This window comes from Grammomys surdaster, unplaced genomic scaffold, assembly GCF_004785775.1.
Source record: "Grammomys surdaster isolate TR1022 unplaced genomic scaffold, NIH_TR_1.0 126906, whole genome shotgun sequence".
Taxonomy (NCBI): Eukaryota; Metazoa; Chordata; class Mammalia; order Rodentia; family Muridae; genus Grammomys; species Grammomys surdaster.
Window position 1 is genome coordinate 3,258,297 of NW_021621692.1, and position 18,553 is coordinate 3,276,849.

Genomic DNA, 18,553 nt, shown 5'->3' on the forward strand with positions numbered 1-18,553 from the left:
TGGCTACCATGCCTGGCTTGTAGAATTCCATTTTACTCTTCTTTCTTTGGGATCTTGCAAGTGAGAAGCCACAGGAAGAGCTGGGAATCTAGAGATGGGCAGGAGAGAGAAATCTTTTAAAGAAAGCTTATACTTCCTGAGGACTCAATGAGTAAAATGCTTATTGGAAAAAAAAAAAAGAATCGAAAACAATCTGAACTGGGAGGTTATAGAAAAAAATTAATTAAAAAACAATGTTCATTTTTGGGCTCTGTCATTTGCCTTGGAAACCTGAGAGTCTAAGTTTGAACCCCAAGACTAATGATAGTGTGCTTCTGATTCAAGTGTTGGGGAGGCAGAGACAGGTAGATCCCTAGAGCTTGCTAGCCTGATTGGAGAACACCAGGCCCGGTGGATAGAACCTGAGGTATAAAGACTAGGGTTGGCGTCTTGCCTCTCCACACATGCGCACTAGTGAACATGCAAACAAATATCTACACACACACACACACACACAGACACACACACACACACACAAACACAATTGATCATGTTTTGTATCCAGGGACTTACAGCTTAGACTGTAAGTCTAAGAGAGTTCTTTAAATCTGACATGTGACCTCTTGTGTGTGCCCTTTGAGATTCTGGGACAGTCTTTGGCTGGGAAGTGTTTCTGAGTCACTTATTTCCAGGTGTCCTGGTGCTCAGGTGTGGCATAGAGGAGGCTTGAAGGAGAACTGAGGACATTTTAGGGCCTAGCTGCTCTCTGTGGGTGCAACATGGCTGCCTGTTTCATTTTTCTCCTCTGCTTCTCATGTAGCACTTCCTGCTTCTTTGTAGGAGGACTGGATACCTTGTCACATGAAATTCTTTTGCTGGCCCATCTGCCCACTTCAGACATTTTGTAGTACGACGTTTTCTAGGACCCCAGGAAAAATCTTGGCGGAACCTGCTGGTTCGTATCAACATTTCAGCACCTCTTCTGGCTTCCCTTTACTCCCGGCTTCTTTTCACGTGGGGATTATATTGTCACAATTTTCACCCGCTTTCCTTTTTGTATAGAAATTACTTTCCCAGAGCCTACCCCTCTATTGAATACTTGCTCATGTCGTGTTCATTAGCACATGGACACATGGTGTGTGTGTGTGTGTGTGTGTGTATGTATGTGTGTGTATCCGCTGCACATGAAGGTCAGAAATCAAAATCCTCCATTTTTTTTGTATTCCTCCATTTTTTTTTTGAAATACAGTCTCTCACTGGATGGGGAACTCACCCATTTTTCTAGCCCAGCTAGCCAGGGAGCCCCAGACATCGTACTGGCTCTGCTTCCTGACTGTTGGGAATCACAGATGTTTGCTACACTGTATCGGCACCTGGCTTTTATGCAAGTGTAGGAACCGAGATTGTTTCCCAAGCTCTTTACTGTCTGGGTGATATTCCTGACTCCACAAATTTTTTTTTAATTTCTTATTTTTAAAACTTCATTTATGTACCCTAGTTTTTAATTGCACTAAATGGTAAGTTTTATTATAAGATTTTACTCGTATATATAATTACTTTGACGATCTTCTCATTCCCAGCTTTTACCCTCTTCTGCCCTTCAGCTGATGATGGTCTCCTATTTCACGTCATTTTAAACATCTGGATTGTGCATATGACAGGAAACGTGGTGTTTGTCTGAGTCTAGTCTGTCTCATGTAACATGATCTCCAGGTCTGTCCATTTTCCTGAAAATGACATCACTTCATTCTTTAGGATTGAGTAATATTCTACTGTGTATATATACCACGTTTTTACTATCCATCATCTGTGGATGGACATTTTGGTTGGTTCTCTAACTCGCCTACTGTGAACTGTGTATTTGTGTGGCCTCTTTTGACCTTTCCCCCCAGTGAATTCTTTCTTTGACTCTTACTCAAATTTAATATATATTCACATGTGTGTGTATATATATATATATATGATGCTTCAATTGTATATAAATATATTTGTATATTTCAACCATATAAAATATATATTCTATATATATATATATATAAATATATATTCTATATATTTTTATTTAGTTATTTCTATGCATATATTTAGATAATATGTATATTTGTATATCTTATACATTCATATATATACATATAAAGTAATAACACATTAGAAAAAAACTCTCCTTATATCTTTATTTTCTTTCCTTCATCTACTGAGTTCTCTGATTTCTTGTATGTAATTTGTGGTCTTGGTAGGTCTGCAGATTTTCCCCCTTTTTACTTCTATGACGTCTCAGTGAAGGTGCTCACAAAGAGCCTTGTGTTAAACTTAAATCGAGAATGTGTCTCGTCTGTATGCAGTTGATGTATAGGCGAGGGACGAAGGAACCGCCCTGAAAAAGAGATTTTTCAGTTGTTTTTCAGGGCACTAACTTGGAGCCCCCAAACCATAGTGGGTGCTGCCAACAGTGAGAATGTTAATTGATGAAAGGGCAGATTTGTTTGTTTGCTTTTAGGAATGGGGGGACTTCTTGGGGAGAAATAGGCAATCTTCCTGCTTAGAAATACACCAAGAAGATGAAAGAGTCACTGAAAGGAATCCCTTTTCTTTAGTCTGTTTATTTTATACTGAATGTCCACCATGAAGCCAGATGTGAGTGATAGCAACAGTGACCCTTGGTGTTTAGTCTGTTCTGGGACAACTGACTCCACTCACAGGAACCCAGAAGGTCCAGGTAGATGGAGATGGCTGCAGGATAAGGCAGTCATCATATCCGTTAAGAGAACAGAGCCTCTTGGGACTCTGAGCACACAGGACACACAGGACATAAACATCCCCAAGACTGAGCAACTTGCAGTCACCAATCACAGTTCCAGCTTTCAAATATTCATCTACTTTCCTGCTAAAGTAATTTATGTTGGACAGACCAGCAGGCATCACCAGAACACCCTCTGGGAGAGCGTGTGGAGTCCAATAGGGATGCCAGGGGGCTACTCGAGAGCAGCCATCCACACGACCTTATCTCTGAAGCTGATAAAATACTCCTCTTAAATACCAGAGCATCAGTTACTGAGCCAATTACTTGGTTGACTGACCAAATGTCTTCCATTCTTGCATGGGGGGGGGGTGAGGGAGGACAGGATGGGACACATTAAAGTTCAGAAAGGTTGAAATATCTTAAGCATGGCCCATGGTAGTAGATGTCTTTTTTTTTATAATTTTTTAAAATTTTTTTATTTTTTATTGAGTCTAGAGTCTCTTGGCAGACCTTGGTCATGTTCCTACAGCCCCTGGTAAACATCTTTATGACCTGCATATGGTATCTGGAGAAGCCATGCCAGAGAAGCAGAAAACTCGCACTGTGGACCTTCTTCACGACAGTTTTCTGTGGATCCTGGGATGTATAGACAGCACAGACACAGCTCAGCCACAACCCTCCCACAAGTAGCCTAATGATGAAGAGCAGTTTCAGTTGAAAGGCTAAATGCGATTGTGTTATATGGAAAAGTCAACTGTGTGTCTGTGTAGATGCTCTTTGTACCTGGAGCGAATCCTTGACATTGTAGAAATAACCCCTCACGGAGTTGCTGTGCTCATGAAATTAAGTCATGGGGACTACTGAAGACACCATGTTACATATAATAAATTCCTAAGAAATCCAAGTTTCCAATCATGTTTTCTCATGGACAGCCATTTATTCACAACACAGTACCAACCACAGAACAGCATCATGGCTTGCTTGCTAATGCAGCTTTTGTTTTTCCAGCTTCTGTATATCCGGTGTCAGTACAAATGTTCCTTAGCTGCCTTAGGTCTGCGGCAGTGGGTGCTGCTATTCCCATTGTCAGGATGAGGCTCTCAAATTCTCAGAGCTAATGAGTCCTTTTCTACTGGCCCCTCCCAACCCTACCCCCGTTTAAAAACAGGGTCTTGTTAAGTTGTATTCCAATTTACTGCATATAACAACTTTGTTGAAGATTTAAAAATCATCACCCCCTGAAGGGGTGATATTTAGAAAATGGCGCCTGGTCTGGCTTGTTCCCGGGCAGCCACCATGTTCCCACTGCTCCTTGGCTCTGACCAGGGCTCCGGCGAGCTAGATGCGCAGGCCCTGGCACCCACAGGACACCAGCATGGGGGATGGCTCTGCCAGTCCACTATGCTTCATCCACAAAGCTCGGCTTAACCCTAGACAATATTCGCCATCCTCCCAGTACCCGATAGAAATGAGACTTTTAAAGCTTAATGATTCTCTAAAGGATTTATCTATTTAGAACTGCTCAATCAACAAGAGGCTTACACAATTAGAGTTGTTACCCAATATCTAACCTATTGGTAGAAGTTGTTACCCAGGACAACTTTCGACCCATCCATGGTTCTCCATGGTCCATAGCCTCCTTCTCCTCCCCTTCCTCTTTCTCCCCTCCCCTTCCTCTCTTCTCCCAGCTCCACCTCCTCTTCTACTGTCTAATTACCGAGCTCCATTGTGAATACAATGTAGCAGAGTAAATATCCTGCTACAGCCCCCCACCCCACATAAATCTAGGGTACCTCCTTCAAACCTCCATCTTGTTCTCTAACAATAAAAATATCTGTTTCCCATTAGTAACATTAGTGATAGTCAATATGTTAAAAATATACAGTGTAGTTCTAGAAGATGACGCACTGGCTAAGAGGACCTGGCTTTGGTTCTCAGACCACACATAGTAGCTCACGAATATCTGTAACTCTAGTTACAGGGGATCTGATGTCTTCCTTCTTCTGACCTCTGCAGGAACCAGGGATTCAGGTAAAACTCTCATACACCTAAGATTAAAAAAAGAAAATAATGGGCTGGTGAGATGGCTCAGTGGTTAAGAGCACTGACTGCTCTTCCAGAGGTCATGAGTTCAAATCCCAGCAACCACATGGTGGCTCACAACCATCTGCAATGAGATCTGATGCCCTCTTGTGGGGTGTCTGAAGACAGCTACAGTGTACTTATAATAAATAAATAAATAAATTAAAAAAAAAAAAAAGAAAATAATGAAAAACTCACAATCTAAAGGAAGTCTTATAAGATTATTATATCCAGGAATAATTAAATACACCATCTGCATATATATATATATATATAAAATATATATATGTAAAATATATATATATATTATATATATTTGTATGTGCATATATATGTTTAAAAATATACATATACTTTTGTATGTGCATATATAACATTTAAAAATAAAATGTGTATGTATCGTTGTGTCTGTGTATGTCTATGCATTGTGAATGCAGTGGTGATTGAAGACTAGAAGTGGGCATATTCTAGCCCTTGGAACTAGAGTTACAGATGGTTCTGAGCCACCTTGTAGCTTCTGGGAACCAAACATGGAGTCCTCTTTTGAATGAACCATCTCTCCAGCCCTTACATTTTTGGTTAGACATTGTAACCATGTTGGGAATAATCTTTAGGTACCAGTATGTATGAGACACTACAGAACATATATAAACCTGTCTATACCTTTCGCTCGGTCCTGTGATCATATAGACAATAGAGGACTGTTTTTACAGTGTATTTTCTGCTTGTGTTTGGTCTTGGAGATGAACTGGTTTACATGTCTGAAGATGACTACCCAAAACAGTTTCTAGACTTATTGCCTAAGACTAGAGAACACGACTTCTTCTGACACATTGAGCTATGACATTGCCTGAAGTGATATTTGTTAATTACAGGGATCATAATTCACTCAGGAGTACAGACTGGAGGCGTCTGTTTTTCTATAGGACTGAAGAATGTTCCCATTAATAGCTACATGGGGATCTGAAATACTATTGAAATATTAGTTCACTAGTACAAAGCGAACCATGTTGAAAATAAGTAATTTGCTTTTATAGATTAGCTTTCTTTTTCCAGAGAATCTCATATTTCAGTTCTGTGGCTTTCCAGGAGTCATTTTTTAGTCTTTGCTGTGAAATTGGACATCATGGACCCCTAAATAAACGTGTCACCATTAAGTGACGCACAAAACCAGGGACTATGTAGCAGAATGAAAGACAAGCTGCTGTGGTCCGTTACCTAGGATGTACTTTGATGCCTGGCCTCTCTATACAGATAGCGAGACAGGGCAAAGGACTAGACTTTGTTTTAGCTAGAGAGTTTGAGTTACAGGATTACTGTACTGCCATATTTTCTTGCTACTATTTTGTTACCGTCTTGTTTTTTTTATTGTCAGGGAGCATAAGGTATTGCAGAGTGTACCAAAGACCCAGAGAAAGGGCTCGCTAGATGTCATGGTTTTTCTGCCCTTCAGCATTGAATTAAAAAGACTCAGAAGGAGGCCAGCTTCGCCGCTTTGGCCCAGCACAGAGTAAGTGTGCTAGGCATTGAGGTACTGGCCTAGTTATGGAGGAAGAGGAAAGCCTGTTCCTGCCTTATGGGAGTGAAGACCACCCAAGGGAGGGCAGTTTCATTGTTATTTACATTTTGATACATTTCAGATACACTCAAAAGTAACATAGTCTGAGCTGTCATCGCCAAGCTTCCGCAGTTACCAGCTCCTGGCTAATCCTTTTTTCCTTTCTCACTTTAATCTCCAGTTTGCAGCCCTCTCCCGTCGTCCATATTACTTTGAAGCATATCCTAGAAGCACACCATTGTAAACATCTCAGTGTTTATATCTAAAAAGTGAATCCTTTTAAAACCCTTTCAAAACTCGGTGTGCATTTTGAAAAGATAACCGCATCCCTAAATTTCTTCGCAATCTGTTTCTGTGTTTTTCTTTCAGAGAGCTGTTTTTCACACACTTCCTTTTGATAATGGCTCATGAACAGAGTAGCTCATAAAGAAAGAAGATGTAGCCCAGAGACGGGGATTCCCCACAGGGCCCCTGCCAGCCTCCTACCTTCACACTGGATCTAGACCACAAGTAGAGAGAGCCTTGCTGGGATTTACATTTGTGCTCTTTCGAGAGCGTGTAGTCAGCACCAAATTGCTAACAGGACAGAAAATACTTCCAACGCACCAAGTCTAAAAAAAGTGCTCTAGAACACGGAAACTGTAAGAAGCATTCTGGGTGCTTACGTTCCGACATACTCTTTGAGGAGACCATGATTCCCTGTTCACCAGAGGCTCTTCTTTCCGTCTCCAGGTGTTCTCGCCTGGCTGCTTTCTTTTCCCTCCGTTTTCTTGTTTCCTTGTCTGTCTTGTTCATCTTCTCTACTTTCAGATTTTCCCATTTCCCTATAGCGCACAGTCGAGCTTCATTTGCCCATCATCTGTCCAACGTTCCTCCAGTATTTTTTCATTTAGTACTTCTGAATTGAAACTCATCGTATTAATTACATGCTTGTTTAAGGGATACAATATAGGGACAGTGATAGTGATGGTGATGACGGGGATGCTGCCGCTGGTGGTGATAATGATAGTGATGGCGATGATGGTGGTGGTGGTGGTGGTGGTGGTGGTAAGAGTAATAATGGTGGATATGGTGATACGGTAGTAATGGAGATTGTGGTGGTAGCACTGATGATGATGATGATGATGATGATGATGATGATGATGAAGGTATATCGATGGTCTGGACACCCAGCTTCTGAATAACGACACAGATTTATATTTATTTATGACTGCTTAGGCTTTATAGTTTAGGCTTGCGCCCAACTAGCTTGTATAATAACCCATTTATACTAATCCACGTTCGACACATGGCCAGTTACCTCTCCTTCTTCCCAGTGCATTCGACTTCCTCCGATTCCGGCTGGCGAATCTCTCCCCATGCCTGAGCTTTCCCAGGGTTCCTACCTCTGCCTGGATGGTCCACCTTTCCTCTTCTGTCCTGCTATATTCTGTCCTGTCAGATCTATATTAAACCAGTCAGAAGGTGATGGAGAAGAATGTTTACAAAATATGGCTCAGGTGCTGAGCAATTAGCATAACAACAATACCAAAGTCTGGCGGTACTTAGCACTCTGCTAGTACAGAAAACATTTGAATAATACCAAGACAATCTTTACACAATGCACAAGAAGATTATTCCAATGATGGTGGGAGGTGAAGAGTCAGGATTCTCTAGAGGAGAGGAACCCACAGAATAAATATACCTCGCAGGAGTTCTAGATTAGATTGGCTTACACGGTATGGGCTGAGTTAGTAGTTCAGCTCTCTTCATGCTGGAGAGGCTGAGGATTCACCCATTGGGGCAAGTGCCTCAGTAGTACCTGGATTACAGTGGCATCTGGAAGACTCCTGGAGATCTTCTGGTCCTTCATTTCACCCAAGAAGCTGGGTTCTGATGTCAGTTGAGGATAGGAGAAACGTCAATGGCGATAGCAGAGTTGATCTGCTCACCAGCCAGGAGGGAATGTGACGGGCAAAAGGAGCTCTTCTTTCCCCTCCAAATTTCTTCATACCTATCCCCACTATGGGGGTGGGGGAGGGAAGAGAGGGGAAAGGGGTGAGGAAGAGGGAGCAAGAGGGTTTCTCTGGTTTGTTCATCCTTTCCTCCAGGAAATGACCTCACAGACCCACCCTGAGATACTTCCTTTAGTTGATTAGAGATCCAGTCAAGAGGACAGCTGAGATTCACCATCCCAATAGTGAACTCTCTTGTACCCCCAAGTCAGTTATTAAAGGCTACCCATAACCACTTTCTCTGTGAGACATTTTCTTCTTGGTGTCTGACTTTCCTGCCCCTGCCTTCAGAGTGCAATGTTGGTATCATCTACCACATAAGTTCACTGCTATCGTAACATTGAAATTTCCTGTCTACTGACTCCTTGGAAGCAGGCTTTTATAGCAGTGGATTCTATACCTTCTAATGTCCACTTTAGTGAATTATTGCCAGTTTTAGTTCAGTGACTCAGCACAGTGAGGAACTTAACTTTGAGTTTAATTATTTAAAAAAAGATTTATTTTATTATTTTTTATTGTAATTAGCATTCCTTTGGGTAGATATGTGCATATGAGGGCAGTGTCCAACGAGTCCAGAAGAGGGCACTATATGTCCTGGAGAAGGAGTTATAGGCACCTGTGAGCTGGCTGATGTGGGTGCTGGGAACTGGACTCTATAGGCTTCTTTTTTCCCTCCCTCCCTCCCTCCCTCTCTCCCTCCCTCCCTTCCTTTCTTCCTTCCTTCCTTCTTTCCTCTTCCCAGACAGAATTTCTCTGTATAGCCCTGGCTTTTCTGACTCACGCTGTAGACCAGCCTGGCCTCAAACTCAGAGATCCTCCTGCCTCTACCTCCTTAGTGCTGGCACTAAAGGCGTGCGCCACCACTGCCTGGGTATGAACTTTGGTCTTCTAGAAGAGCAGTGTGTGCTCTTAACCACCTGACTTACCTCTCCAGCCTCCTGGAATATAATTCTTACAAGGCTTACAACTCTTACAACTCACTAGGTTGTAGGAGGAGTATCAGGTGCCTAGGAGGACAGGGGTTTTAGCATTTATTAGGTGGGAAATGGTGAAGATTGAAAAACTTTATTTAGACACACTCTGTGCTGGGCAAGTGGTTCTTGACCCTGGCTGGAATCTAAGTTACTGTGGAACTTAAAATGTGTGTGTGTGTGTGTGTGTGTGTGTGTGTGTGTGTGACAGAGATAGAGACGATGTGAGTGTGTGTGAGAGAAATAGAGACAGTGTATGTATGTATGAGAGAGAGAAAGAGTGTGTGTGTTTTGAGGTAACACTCTTAGAAATCCCGAGTCTATAGAGCTGGACTTGCTTCCACAGTTGGTGGACACACTGACCATGGGGTTCAAGATGTGTGAACTGTTGAGAAATGGACTTTTAGCACAAGTCACACAAGGCAGGAGCTCTGATGATGTCATTGGAAGTCACAAGGTACCCATGACAACACAGTCTGCTAACCTCATATTTAAAAAAAAAAATTACATATTAAAAAAAAGTACAGATGTGGAAGGGAGTGAGTGATATATGAAAAGGAAAAAAAATCCAAATGAAGTGGAATCATCTTTAAGATTGTAGAAGGGGAGGGGAAGGTGGGGGAGTGGCTATGTGAGGCAGGGACTGGGAGGAGGGCTGTTACCTATCGGGATGTAAAGTGAATAAATAAATTAATTAATTAATAGGGAAAAAAGAGAGAGAGACTGTCTTTCAAATCCTACTTGTGATAGATTGTGGTAACTGTCAATGTAACATGATCCAGAGTCTCCTGGGAGATGGGCCCCCGGGTATTCTTTTAAGGAGCTATCTTGATTCCATTATATGGCTATGGGGAGAACCGTTCTAATTGTGAATGGGACTATGGCCTGGGCAAGAGAACCTGTATTGCATAAAACAGAGATGGCGAGCCAGCAGTAGCATGCGTGTCTTCAGGACTCTCTTAACTGCTGCAGTGTGGCCAGCTGTGTCAAGCTCCGGCTGTCCAGACTTCCCCATCCCTGTGGACTTTACTTTGAGTTGTGAGCTGATGTAAGCCCTTTCTCTTAATTTGCTTGTGTCCGGCTATGCTATCACATCAGGAAAATAAACCAAGCCCCCAGCTCTGCTAGTCATTTGCAGTGTGATCTTAAAGAACGTTCCTCAGGTAAACAAACGGGAGCTGATGGATAGTCACACCAGGCTGCCACCCACAGACTCAGCCACCCACAGACTCAACTCACACATGTACTTAAGAACTCTGTCAGTGCCTGTGGGGACTGGGTACTCAAAGGACGCTTCCCTTCCCCCTCCTCTGCCTCTCCCTTACCATTTTCATCTTCTTTCATTCCTTCCTTCCTCTTTTACTCCCTCCATCTCTTCCTTTCTTCTCCCTCCCTTCTTCCCCCTTCCTCTCTCCCTCCCTGTCTCTTCCTTCCCTCCCTCTCTCCTTTCCGTACTCCCTCATTCTGTTCCTTCCTTCTTTCCTCCTTCCCCCTCCCTCCATCCCTTCCTTCCTGCTCTCCCTTCTTCCTGTTCTTCCTTCTCTTTCTCCTCCCTCCCTCTCTTCCCTCCTTCTTTCCTCCCTTCCCCTCACCTCTCTGTATTTTACTCTGTTCAAACAGCAACAAAAAGGACAACAGACATTCAGTAAACAGATATCTATGATGAGAAACACTGGACAAAAGTTTTGCCACCGTGGAACTTACATTCTTGAGGGGAAGACAGACAGTACGTCAGTAATAAGCAAACGTGAACCTAAAAGCACCGAGATGATAGTTGAGGACAGTAAATGAATGGTGGTCACGGGAGCTGTTTTATAGAATGGGGGAAGGGCTTGAGAGGTTCTGTGGGGTTCCCGTGAGTGTGATGAATTCAGAGGGTTGACTCTGGTAGCACCTGGAACTCTCCCTGTAGTAGGTGATGGATAATGGTGGAAGGAAACCAATGATGGAAGGGGATGTCTCAGCGGGCCCATGCTGAGGCATCCTGAGGCATCTCCCTGAGGGACCAGCCACACGACGGTACAGCATAGAATAGTTTATTCAGGGCATGGGGAGGGGAGCCAGGAGGGTAGTAGAGGCAGAGAGAGAGAGAGAGAGAGAGAGAGAGAGAGAGAGAGAGAGAGAGAGAGAGAGACCATGACCATGTGGAGAGAGGGTGAAGGGAATGAGGGGGGGAGGGGCGAGGGGACAGAGAGAAGCTGGAGGCAAGAGATCAGGAGGGTAAGAGGGTAAGAGAGAGAGGAGGGGGCAAGCAGCCCCTTTTATAGTGGGCAGGCCTACCTGGCTGTTGCCAGGTAACTGTGGAGGTGGAGTTTAAACAGACTACTAACAGTGGGGACCATGTAGGGGCAGGCAAACTGCTAAGAGATTCATTCTGCCTTCTTAATTAATGTGATTCTATGTTTTCAAATGAGCTTTCCAATCTCTGCACCTCCCGCCTCCCCGGGCCTTCCTTAGCTGCTTTGTACATGCTCCTTGTAGTTTAATGGCATCTAATGACACTTTTCTGTGAGCTCTGTTGCCAGCGACACTTGGAACGGGAGGCCAGATGCAAGTTGTAGGGAGAGGGCAGCCAAGGCCTCCAGGTCCCCAGGAACTTGGCTAGAAGCCCCATTCACACCAGGAAACACACTAGAAAAAACAAACTTGGCACCAGCCACCCGCAGTTCTTCCTCTTGGGAAGCCATGACCATAGCCGCAGACCCCCAGAATCCTGCTCCCCAACCTTCAGTGGAGCTGACAAATACTGAGACACCCGCTTATCTCAGGATGGCATCTTCTGCCAGCCTTGTGGGGCTGTGTGCTGTTTGGGTTGGCACCAGAGCACAGTTCTCTATTTTATGTAATAAGACACATCAGAAAAGGCCTTTGTGCTCACCGCCTTGGAGCGGGTGCTGGGCGAGACCTTATTTGTACCCCATCATTTTATGTACACTCAATGCTAGGACGTTTCTATGTGACCTAGTAATTTTTTTTTCTTTCTAAAAATTTCTTTCTCAGCCCAGTGCTATTTTGCTTCTGGTCTGAATTCTCATGACCTGGCTTTGGTTTAAAGATGAAAGATGAATGTAGGTAGCCGAGTCTCAGTGTGTGATGGGAGGATACTGTTTGCAGAGAAACTGTTTTTTTTTTTTCTACACAAACACACACGCACACTTACATACAAACACGCATTTGTGTGCACATGCTGATGAAACACAATGTGTCTGCCTGTGTGTTCAGTCAAGCTGGCTCCCCCTTTTCCAGTCTGTACCAAGAAAAGGGCATACGAGAAGCAGACAGGGTTCCCCCTGAGAATCCCTGGATTCTATTCTCACCTAAGGTGAAGCCTATTTTCTGACTTTAACAATTTCTGGTTTGGATTATCAAAGGAAAGGTCGATTAATGTTCCTGGCCACTTAACTTTGTTATTCATCTCTCTCCTTCCCATTCGGTTTTTTTTTTCCCTCCCTCCCTAGCACTGTGTTAAATGTGAGCACGTGGTGTTGGCAAGCCTCCTTGAGGGAACAGATTGCCCTGAAATAAACACAGCTGGAAACCGACCACCTATTGTTTTTCTTTCTGTTAGGAAATGAAAGAGCCATTTATCAAAGGTGTAGACCACTGGGCTCCCAGAGTTACTTCAGGGATTTATAACTGTGGGGCTGGTTAATGATCAATGCCACCCCTGGGTGTCTGAATGGGCGTGCTAACCTTCTGCCTCCCTGAGTGACTTCCCACTGCCCTGGAACAATGAACTCTGTGGAGTTTTGCTACCACACAAGAGCAGGAGGTGGAGCCTGCTCTGTTCTTTGCCTCCAGCTGAAGCGTGCCGGCTTTGGAGCTTAGCAAAGGAGGGCTTCTGCTGGGGGTTCCTTCTGCCGGCCCCAAGTTTGCAGCTTTGCAGACCTCCTGGGAGCCAATGAAGCTTCTGGAGATGGTCAAGTAAGTTCTGGAAGGAGGCAAAGACGTCTGTGGTTTTCAGGTTACTTGATTTACATCTTCAAGAAAAGGGACACTTTTCTAAATGATGTTCTGCTGGGTTCTGTGTCTCCTGAGGTTTATTCTTGTTGCTGTCAGGAGTTGAATGGTTTGAAATTTGACTCTCGTGAAAACATTGGACACCGCGTGAAAATCTCTAACTTGTAGAGAGTGAGGTGTCAGAGGAGACTAGAGGCTGCAAATTCAGGGGCAGAGTGGTGTGCAGTGCTCAGTGTTCTTGGGAAGTTGAGGGAGAACCAAGAGCAGGCTGTATTATTGTTTTGGTCATCTGCTCAGTTGGTTTCTGTCCCCAAAGATCTATCTCCCCCCCCAACCCCCAAACTTCCTCCATCTCTTACCTTTTGCTTCCAGGTCTTTCTGTCTTTAGGTGGATATTTTGATAATTTATAGTGTTATGGTGTAATAACTAGTTGCTGCTTAAAAATCGCTCCCGATGTGTTAAGCTTTTTAGATGGTGATTTTCCTCTAAATTTAAACAGTGATCTTTCCTCACACTTGGCATGGCAGAGGCAGGCGGATTTCTGAGTTCGAGGCCAGCATGGTCTATAGAGTGAGTTCCAGGATGGCCAGGGCTACTCAGAGAAACCCTGTCTCGAAAAACTAAAAAAAAAAGAAAACAAGAAAAAAAGAAAAAAAAAAACACCTGACATATAGGACCCAAGTTAGCATCGAGGATGAGTAACTTCTGCCTAAGATTTCACTGAGTGGCCACCGGGAGCCCTTACTCCAGGCAGGGTATATTTACTTTTGTTTTGTTTGATAGGACCCTAAGGTGATCTTTGCTGTGCTTTCCTGATAATCTCTTTGCTAGTGTTGCTAGCACTTGTCATGATTTGAAGCAGGGAATTGGGTTCTCTCAGGAGCAAGTCCTCTCCACTGCATCTCCTTCCTTGTTTTGCCGCTGAGACTCATGGGTGGGGACTCAGAGTTGGGGCTCGTCAGAGTTAAGCTAGCCATGTGTTTGGGACCTCAGTGTCAGACACAGTACAGTGAGAAGTTCTATGTACTGTCAGTCCACATTGTATAGGGCTAATTAACTTCACAGATATATGCTAAGTGGCCTCTGAGATTCAGGAGGAGGGAGTAATAACAGATGTACACTGACTGATGCTTACTAGAAAGAAATGAAGAGATAGTTGAGAAAAACTGTTTACTAAAAGCTGTTCCCCAAAGGCTTTCTCTGTGCTGATTATTGACTAACTTTGCCTTAACACTGCTTGCTGAATTGATCTAGATTTCAAATTTCTAGAAGTATAGATAGAAAAAGCTCAATTATATTCTGTTTTAGGGTTCTAATAATAACATAACCTGTTTTAGTCATGGATTTCTTCTTATTTATTTTTTTGAAATAAGACACACAGATTGTTTCTCTATATGATCATAATGGAAGGGTTCTTTGGCTGTCTCGGTATTTTTCATATGCCCTGTCTGGTTTGATTTTTACATTTAGTTTAGAGAAGTAAATATTGATGTTATTCTGGATTTGACAACAGAGGAGAGACGTGAGAGTTAAAAGACTGTCTGTGGTTAAGAGCACTCTCTGCTCTTCTAGAGGACTTGTGTTCTATTCTGAATGCTCACAAGATGACTCCCAAAAGCCTATAACACTAATTTCAGAGGGAATACAATACCTTCTGGTCTCCTCAGACATAGCTTGCATGTGGTACACAGGCATACATGCAGGTGAAACACTCATACCCATACAATTAAAAAGAAATGTTTTGTAAAAAAGGCAGTCTGTAGGTCATTTGGTCAGAGCAATAACCTGGTGATTTATAAATTCACAATTCCCACTCCTCTGGCCCTGAGGAGTGCTCATAGTGGAATACTGAATGTCAGGAGACCGTGACACAGTTGCTAGTGATGTCATCGCCCGTTCTGTGATGCTGAAGATGCCACTGAGTTCGTTTTCACGCAGAAACCACACATTTCTTAAGTTATTTTATGCCTTAGGGTCTACTAGGATCTCATCCAGGGCCTGTATCAGCACTGATGCGCCCACTTGGAGTACACAGGGGAGCAGAGGAAAGAAGCAAGACCGTAGGCATCATATGCATTTCTGCTTCGACTTCTGCCAAGCGCAAATACCTGCGATCCACACCTAGGAAGAAACTCCCAGGTCCTTAACATGACTGATTTTTCCAAGTCTGGTTTCTGAGCTGACATTTCCTAGTCTGGTCTTTCTGACTCATCAGCAAAGGTGCCTGAGCCAAATACTCCCATAGTTTCAGCCCAGGGATGAACAACAGCAGCCTGAATTCCCATCTGGACCCCAAGGAAGCGGTAACCTCCAGGCACGATCCAGGCTGTTCTCCTAGTACTTTTTAGAGCAGAGTCAATGTATCATTGCATGCTCCTAGTCCTTTTAGAGCAGAGTCAATGTTTCTTTCTCTTCAGTGTTTTAGCGGCTCAGAGGTAGGTGAGGATGAGTATAGACAGAACAGCAGAGGAGTGGAGTTTGTTTGTTTGTTTGAGACAGGGTTTCTCTGTGTAGCCCTGGCTATCCTGGAACTCACACTGTAGACCAGGCTGGCCTCCAACTCAGACATCCACCCGCCTCTGCCCAAGTGCTAGGATTAAAGGCATGTGCCAACACGACCCAGTGTCAAGAGGTGTTTTATGTTCATTTCCACCATCACTAACAACTTCTCTCCAAGTTAGGAAACTATAGGATATCGAGTTCAGGGTGATGACATTTTCTTGCAGTTAAAACGAAAACAAGCAAACAACCAAAATGTCCTACCTTAAACCCAGTGTCCTCTGCCCTCATGGTTGCTGTATACAAGAACAACCAAAGAAATTAATGTGACAGTGTTTCAGTAGGTATGAAGGCTCCACTTCTTTAGCAAAAGAGCTGACATTTCTTCTTCAGCCCTGGGGGTTAAGCCCTGGTCTCCCTCATGTAGGCAAGTGTTTGCTGGCATACACCCAGCAAGAATTAACATTTTCTCTGTGATATGCTCACCTGGGCCTAGAGTACTGCCATTTCTGGGCCCAGCTTGCATTTGAGAAGCTGTGTGATGCTCTGGCCCCTGTTCCTGAGTGACTTTTCCCTTAGCAAGTTGTATTCTGAGTCAGAAGGTAAAAACAGGTGCCATTGACACCTTTCTCCCTTTGCTTGGGAGTCTCTTTCCTTGCTCTTTTGCGGTAAGGTGGACTTTAACTTTTCCCTTCTGTCCTTCCCCATAGGCAAGAAGCGAAACCCCGGCCTTAAGATTCCAAAAGAAGCATTCGAACAACCTCAGACCAGTTCCACGTAAGTCGGCTAGATGATGGTTCCGTTCCAAACACTTGTATTTTACGTGATTGCTCTGGGGGCTCATTTTTGGACTAGTGAGTGAGGTCTTCAGTTTATGCATGGTTGTTACAAAAAAAAAAAATCAGACCTTTGAGAGGAAAGTCCTTTGCTTACTTTTCTGAGCTCTAAAACAGTCTGCTAGTCCACAATGTTCTACAGCTTTGAAGTCAGTGTCTCAAATTACTGGCTGTGTGAGAGCTATATGCCACATGGGTGTTGAGATCCTATATATACCCAGCAAGTTCCCCAAGTGTGGACTGGCTCTTTCCTATAAATACCATTGAACAGATAAATAAATCCATGTGATTATAAGGGACAAGACTCTTAAAATTAAGTCAGAACAGTAGGATAGTATTTGATGATAGTCATGGCATTTTGACACCTAATCCTGGCTATAGATACAGAATGCAAGATAAACTAATGGAATATCTCTTGATTAGCTTAAGCTTTGGCCAGAAGCTCTGTTAGCTCAGATCCTCTTGTATGTCTATGAGGTTGGCTGGGTATCGCCCATGCAGCTCGAGGTCTTAAGAATCAATGCCTCTTCCTCTGAAGAGTGAGGAATACAAGACCATAAACCACAACAGAAGCACTGGAGTGGCAGAGCAAGTGCAGAGAGCCAAACCCTGAGTCTGTATGATTTCAATTCACTAAGCCTCCTCGGAAAGGCTATTTGACCTTAGCTGTGACACATCTTATCAGAAACAGCACCCCCTAGTGTTAGGATCATGAAAAAACAACCAAGAGATTGCCCAGATTAGAGAGGACCTCACATGGCTTGCAGCAACAGAGAGACTTTCTAGGGTAGCCAAGAGACTGAATTCAGTTGGAGTATTTCTTTCATGAAGATGTGTAGGAGGAAATTCTTCCCCTACTTGCATAAATATTGGGTTCTTCTGCATAGTTTGCATTTCTTTCCAACTGTAAATGTAAAAAAATAAATAGTGTGATTCTATTTCTTTAGCATTTCTCTCTGGCTTATAGAAAGGTTGCAGTAAAGTATGAGGCTTCCTTGTGCTATCAGTAAAGGGCTTTATAAGATTGCACTTTGACATGATCATAGTTAGAGGGGGTTGCAAAGGAATGCACATGAAAATCCAGTGCGCTCTTGCCGGAGTCTGCATACCTGCTTGCCTGCTTGTTAACAACTTATCCAACTGTACAGTGTTCTCATAACCAAGGAAGCCACACTGGCGCAGATGAGAGAACTTATTTGATTACACTAGCCATACTAGCGCCTCGTGTGTGTGTGTGTGTGTGTGTGTGTGTGTGTATATGTATGTATATGGGTGTGTGCTTTCTTGTTGTACTGTTTTATATTCTCACCAATTATAAATGAAGGATATATATATATATATATATATATATATATATATATATATATATATAGTTTCTCTGCATCTCTGCCAGCATTTAGAGTTGCCATTGTTAATAAGTTTTTCTTTTTAAGCCTTTCTGTATAGTAATAGATGACTATAGCTAAATTTATCTTGAATATCTCTAACGGTGAATTCTGTAGAAATATTTTAGATGCTCCTTTTCCATCCACAGACTTTACCCTGGTGTGGCAACTGTGCATATCTTTTTTTCTACAACAAAATGTATTATATTTACTCAAGCCAGATGCACAAGAGTGCCAAGCCTGTAGACTCCGGTAGGGAGCATAGGATGATCACCTGGAGCTGACTCACTGGTGGTTGTGAGCCAGTTTTTAGTTTCTCTTCACCCCTAAGAGCAGTACACTTTATTAACTGTTGAAGCCTCTCTCTATTTCTCATCCAAAGCTTTTGCTTTTATCTTATTAGAGAATTGTTTTCATTTTTAGTTTAAATTTCTTGTTGGCATTTCAAAGAAATTGGGTTCGCTGTGAACTTTTCATATGCATGTATATTTATATATACGTATATATGTATATAATTATATGTTGGTTTTTCTCACCACCTCTACTAC

The 18,553-nt window shown here is 43.1% G+C and overlaps 1 protein-coding gene across 2 annotated transcripts in view; it reads left to right on the forward strand.

The window, feature by feature from the left end:
* Map2k6 (mitogen-activated protein kinase kinase 6) overlaps positions 1-18,553 on the forward strand; it is a 124,018-nt gene that overhangs the window by 70,213 nt on the left and 35,252 nt on the right. The window contains exons 1-2 of one of the 2 annotated variants that reach the window (XM_028761261.1): positions 13,145-13,248; positions 16,495-16,561. Coding sequence is in view for 1 of the 2 variants with exons in the window: in XM_028761260.1 (XP_028617093.1) it covers positions 16,495-16,561 (67 nt within the window). In the remaining variant the exon portion in view is untranslated. Of the gene's footprint in view, positions 1-13,144; positions 13,249-16,494; positions 16,562-18,553 lie in introns of those variants that run through there. The other variant, XM_028761260.1, reaches the window with a different exon arrangement.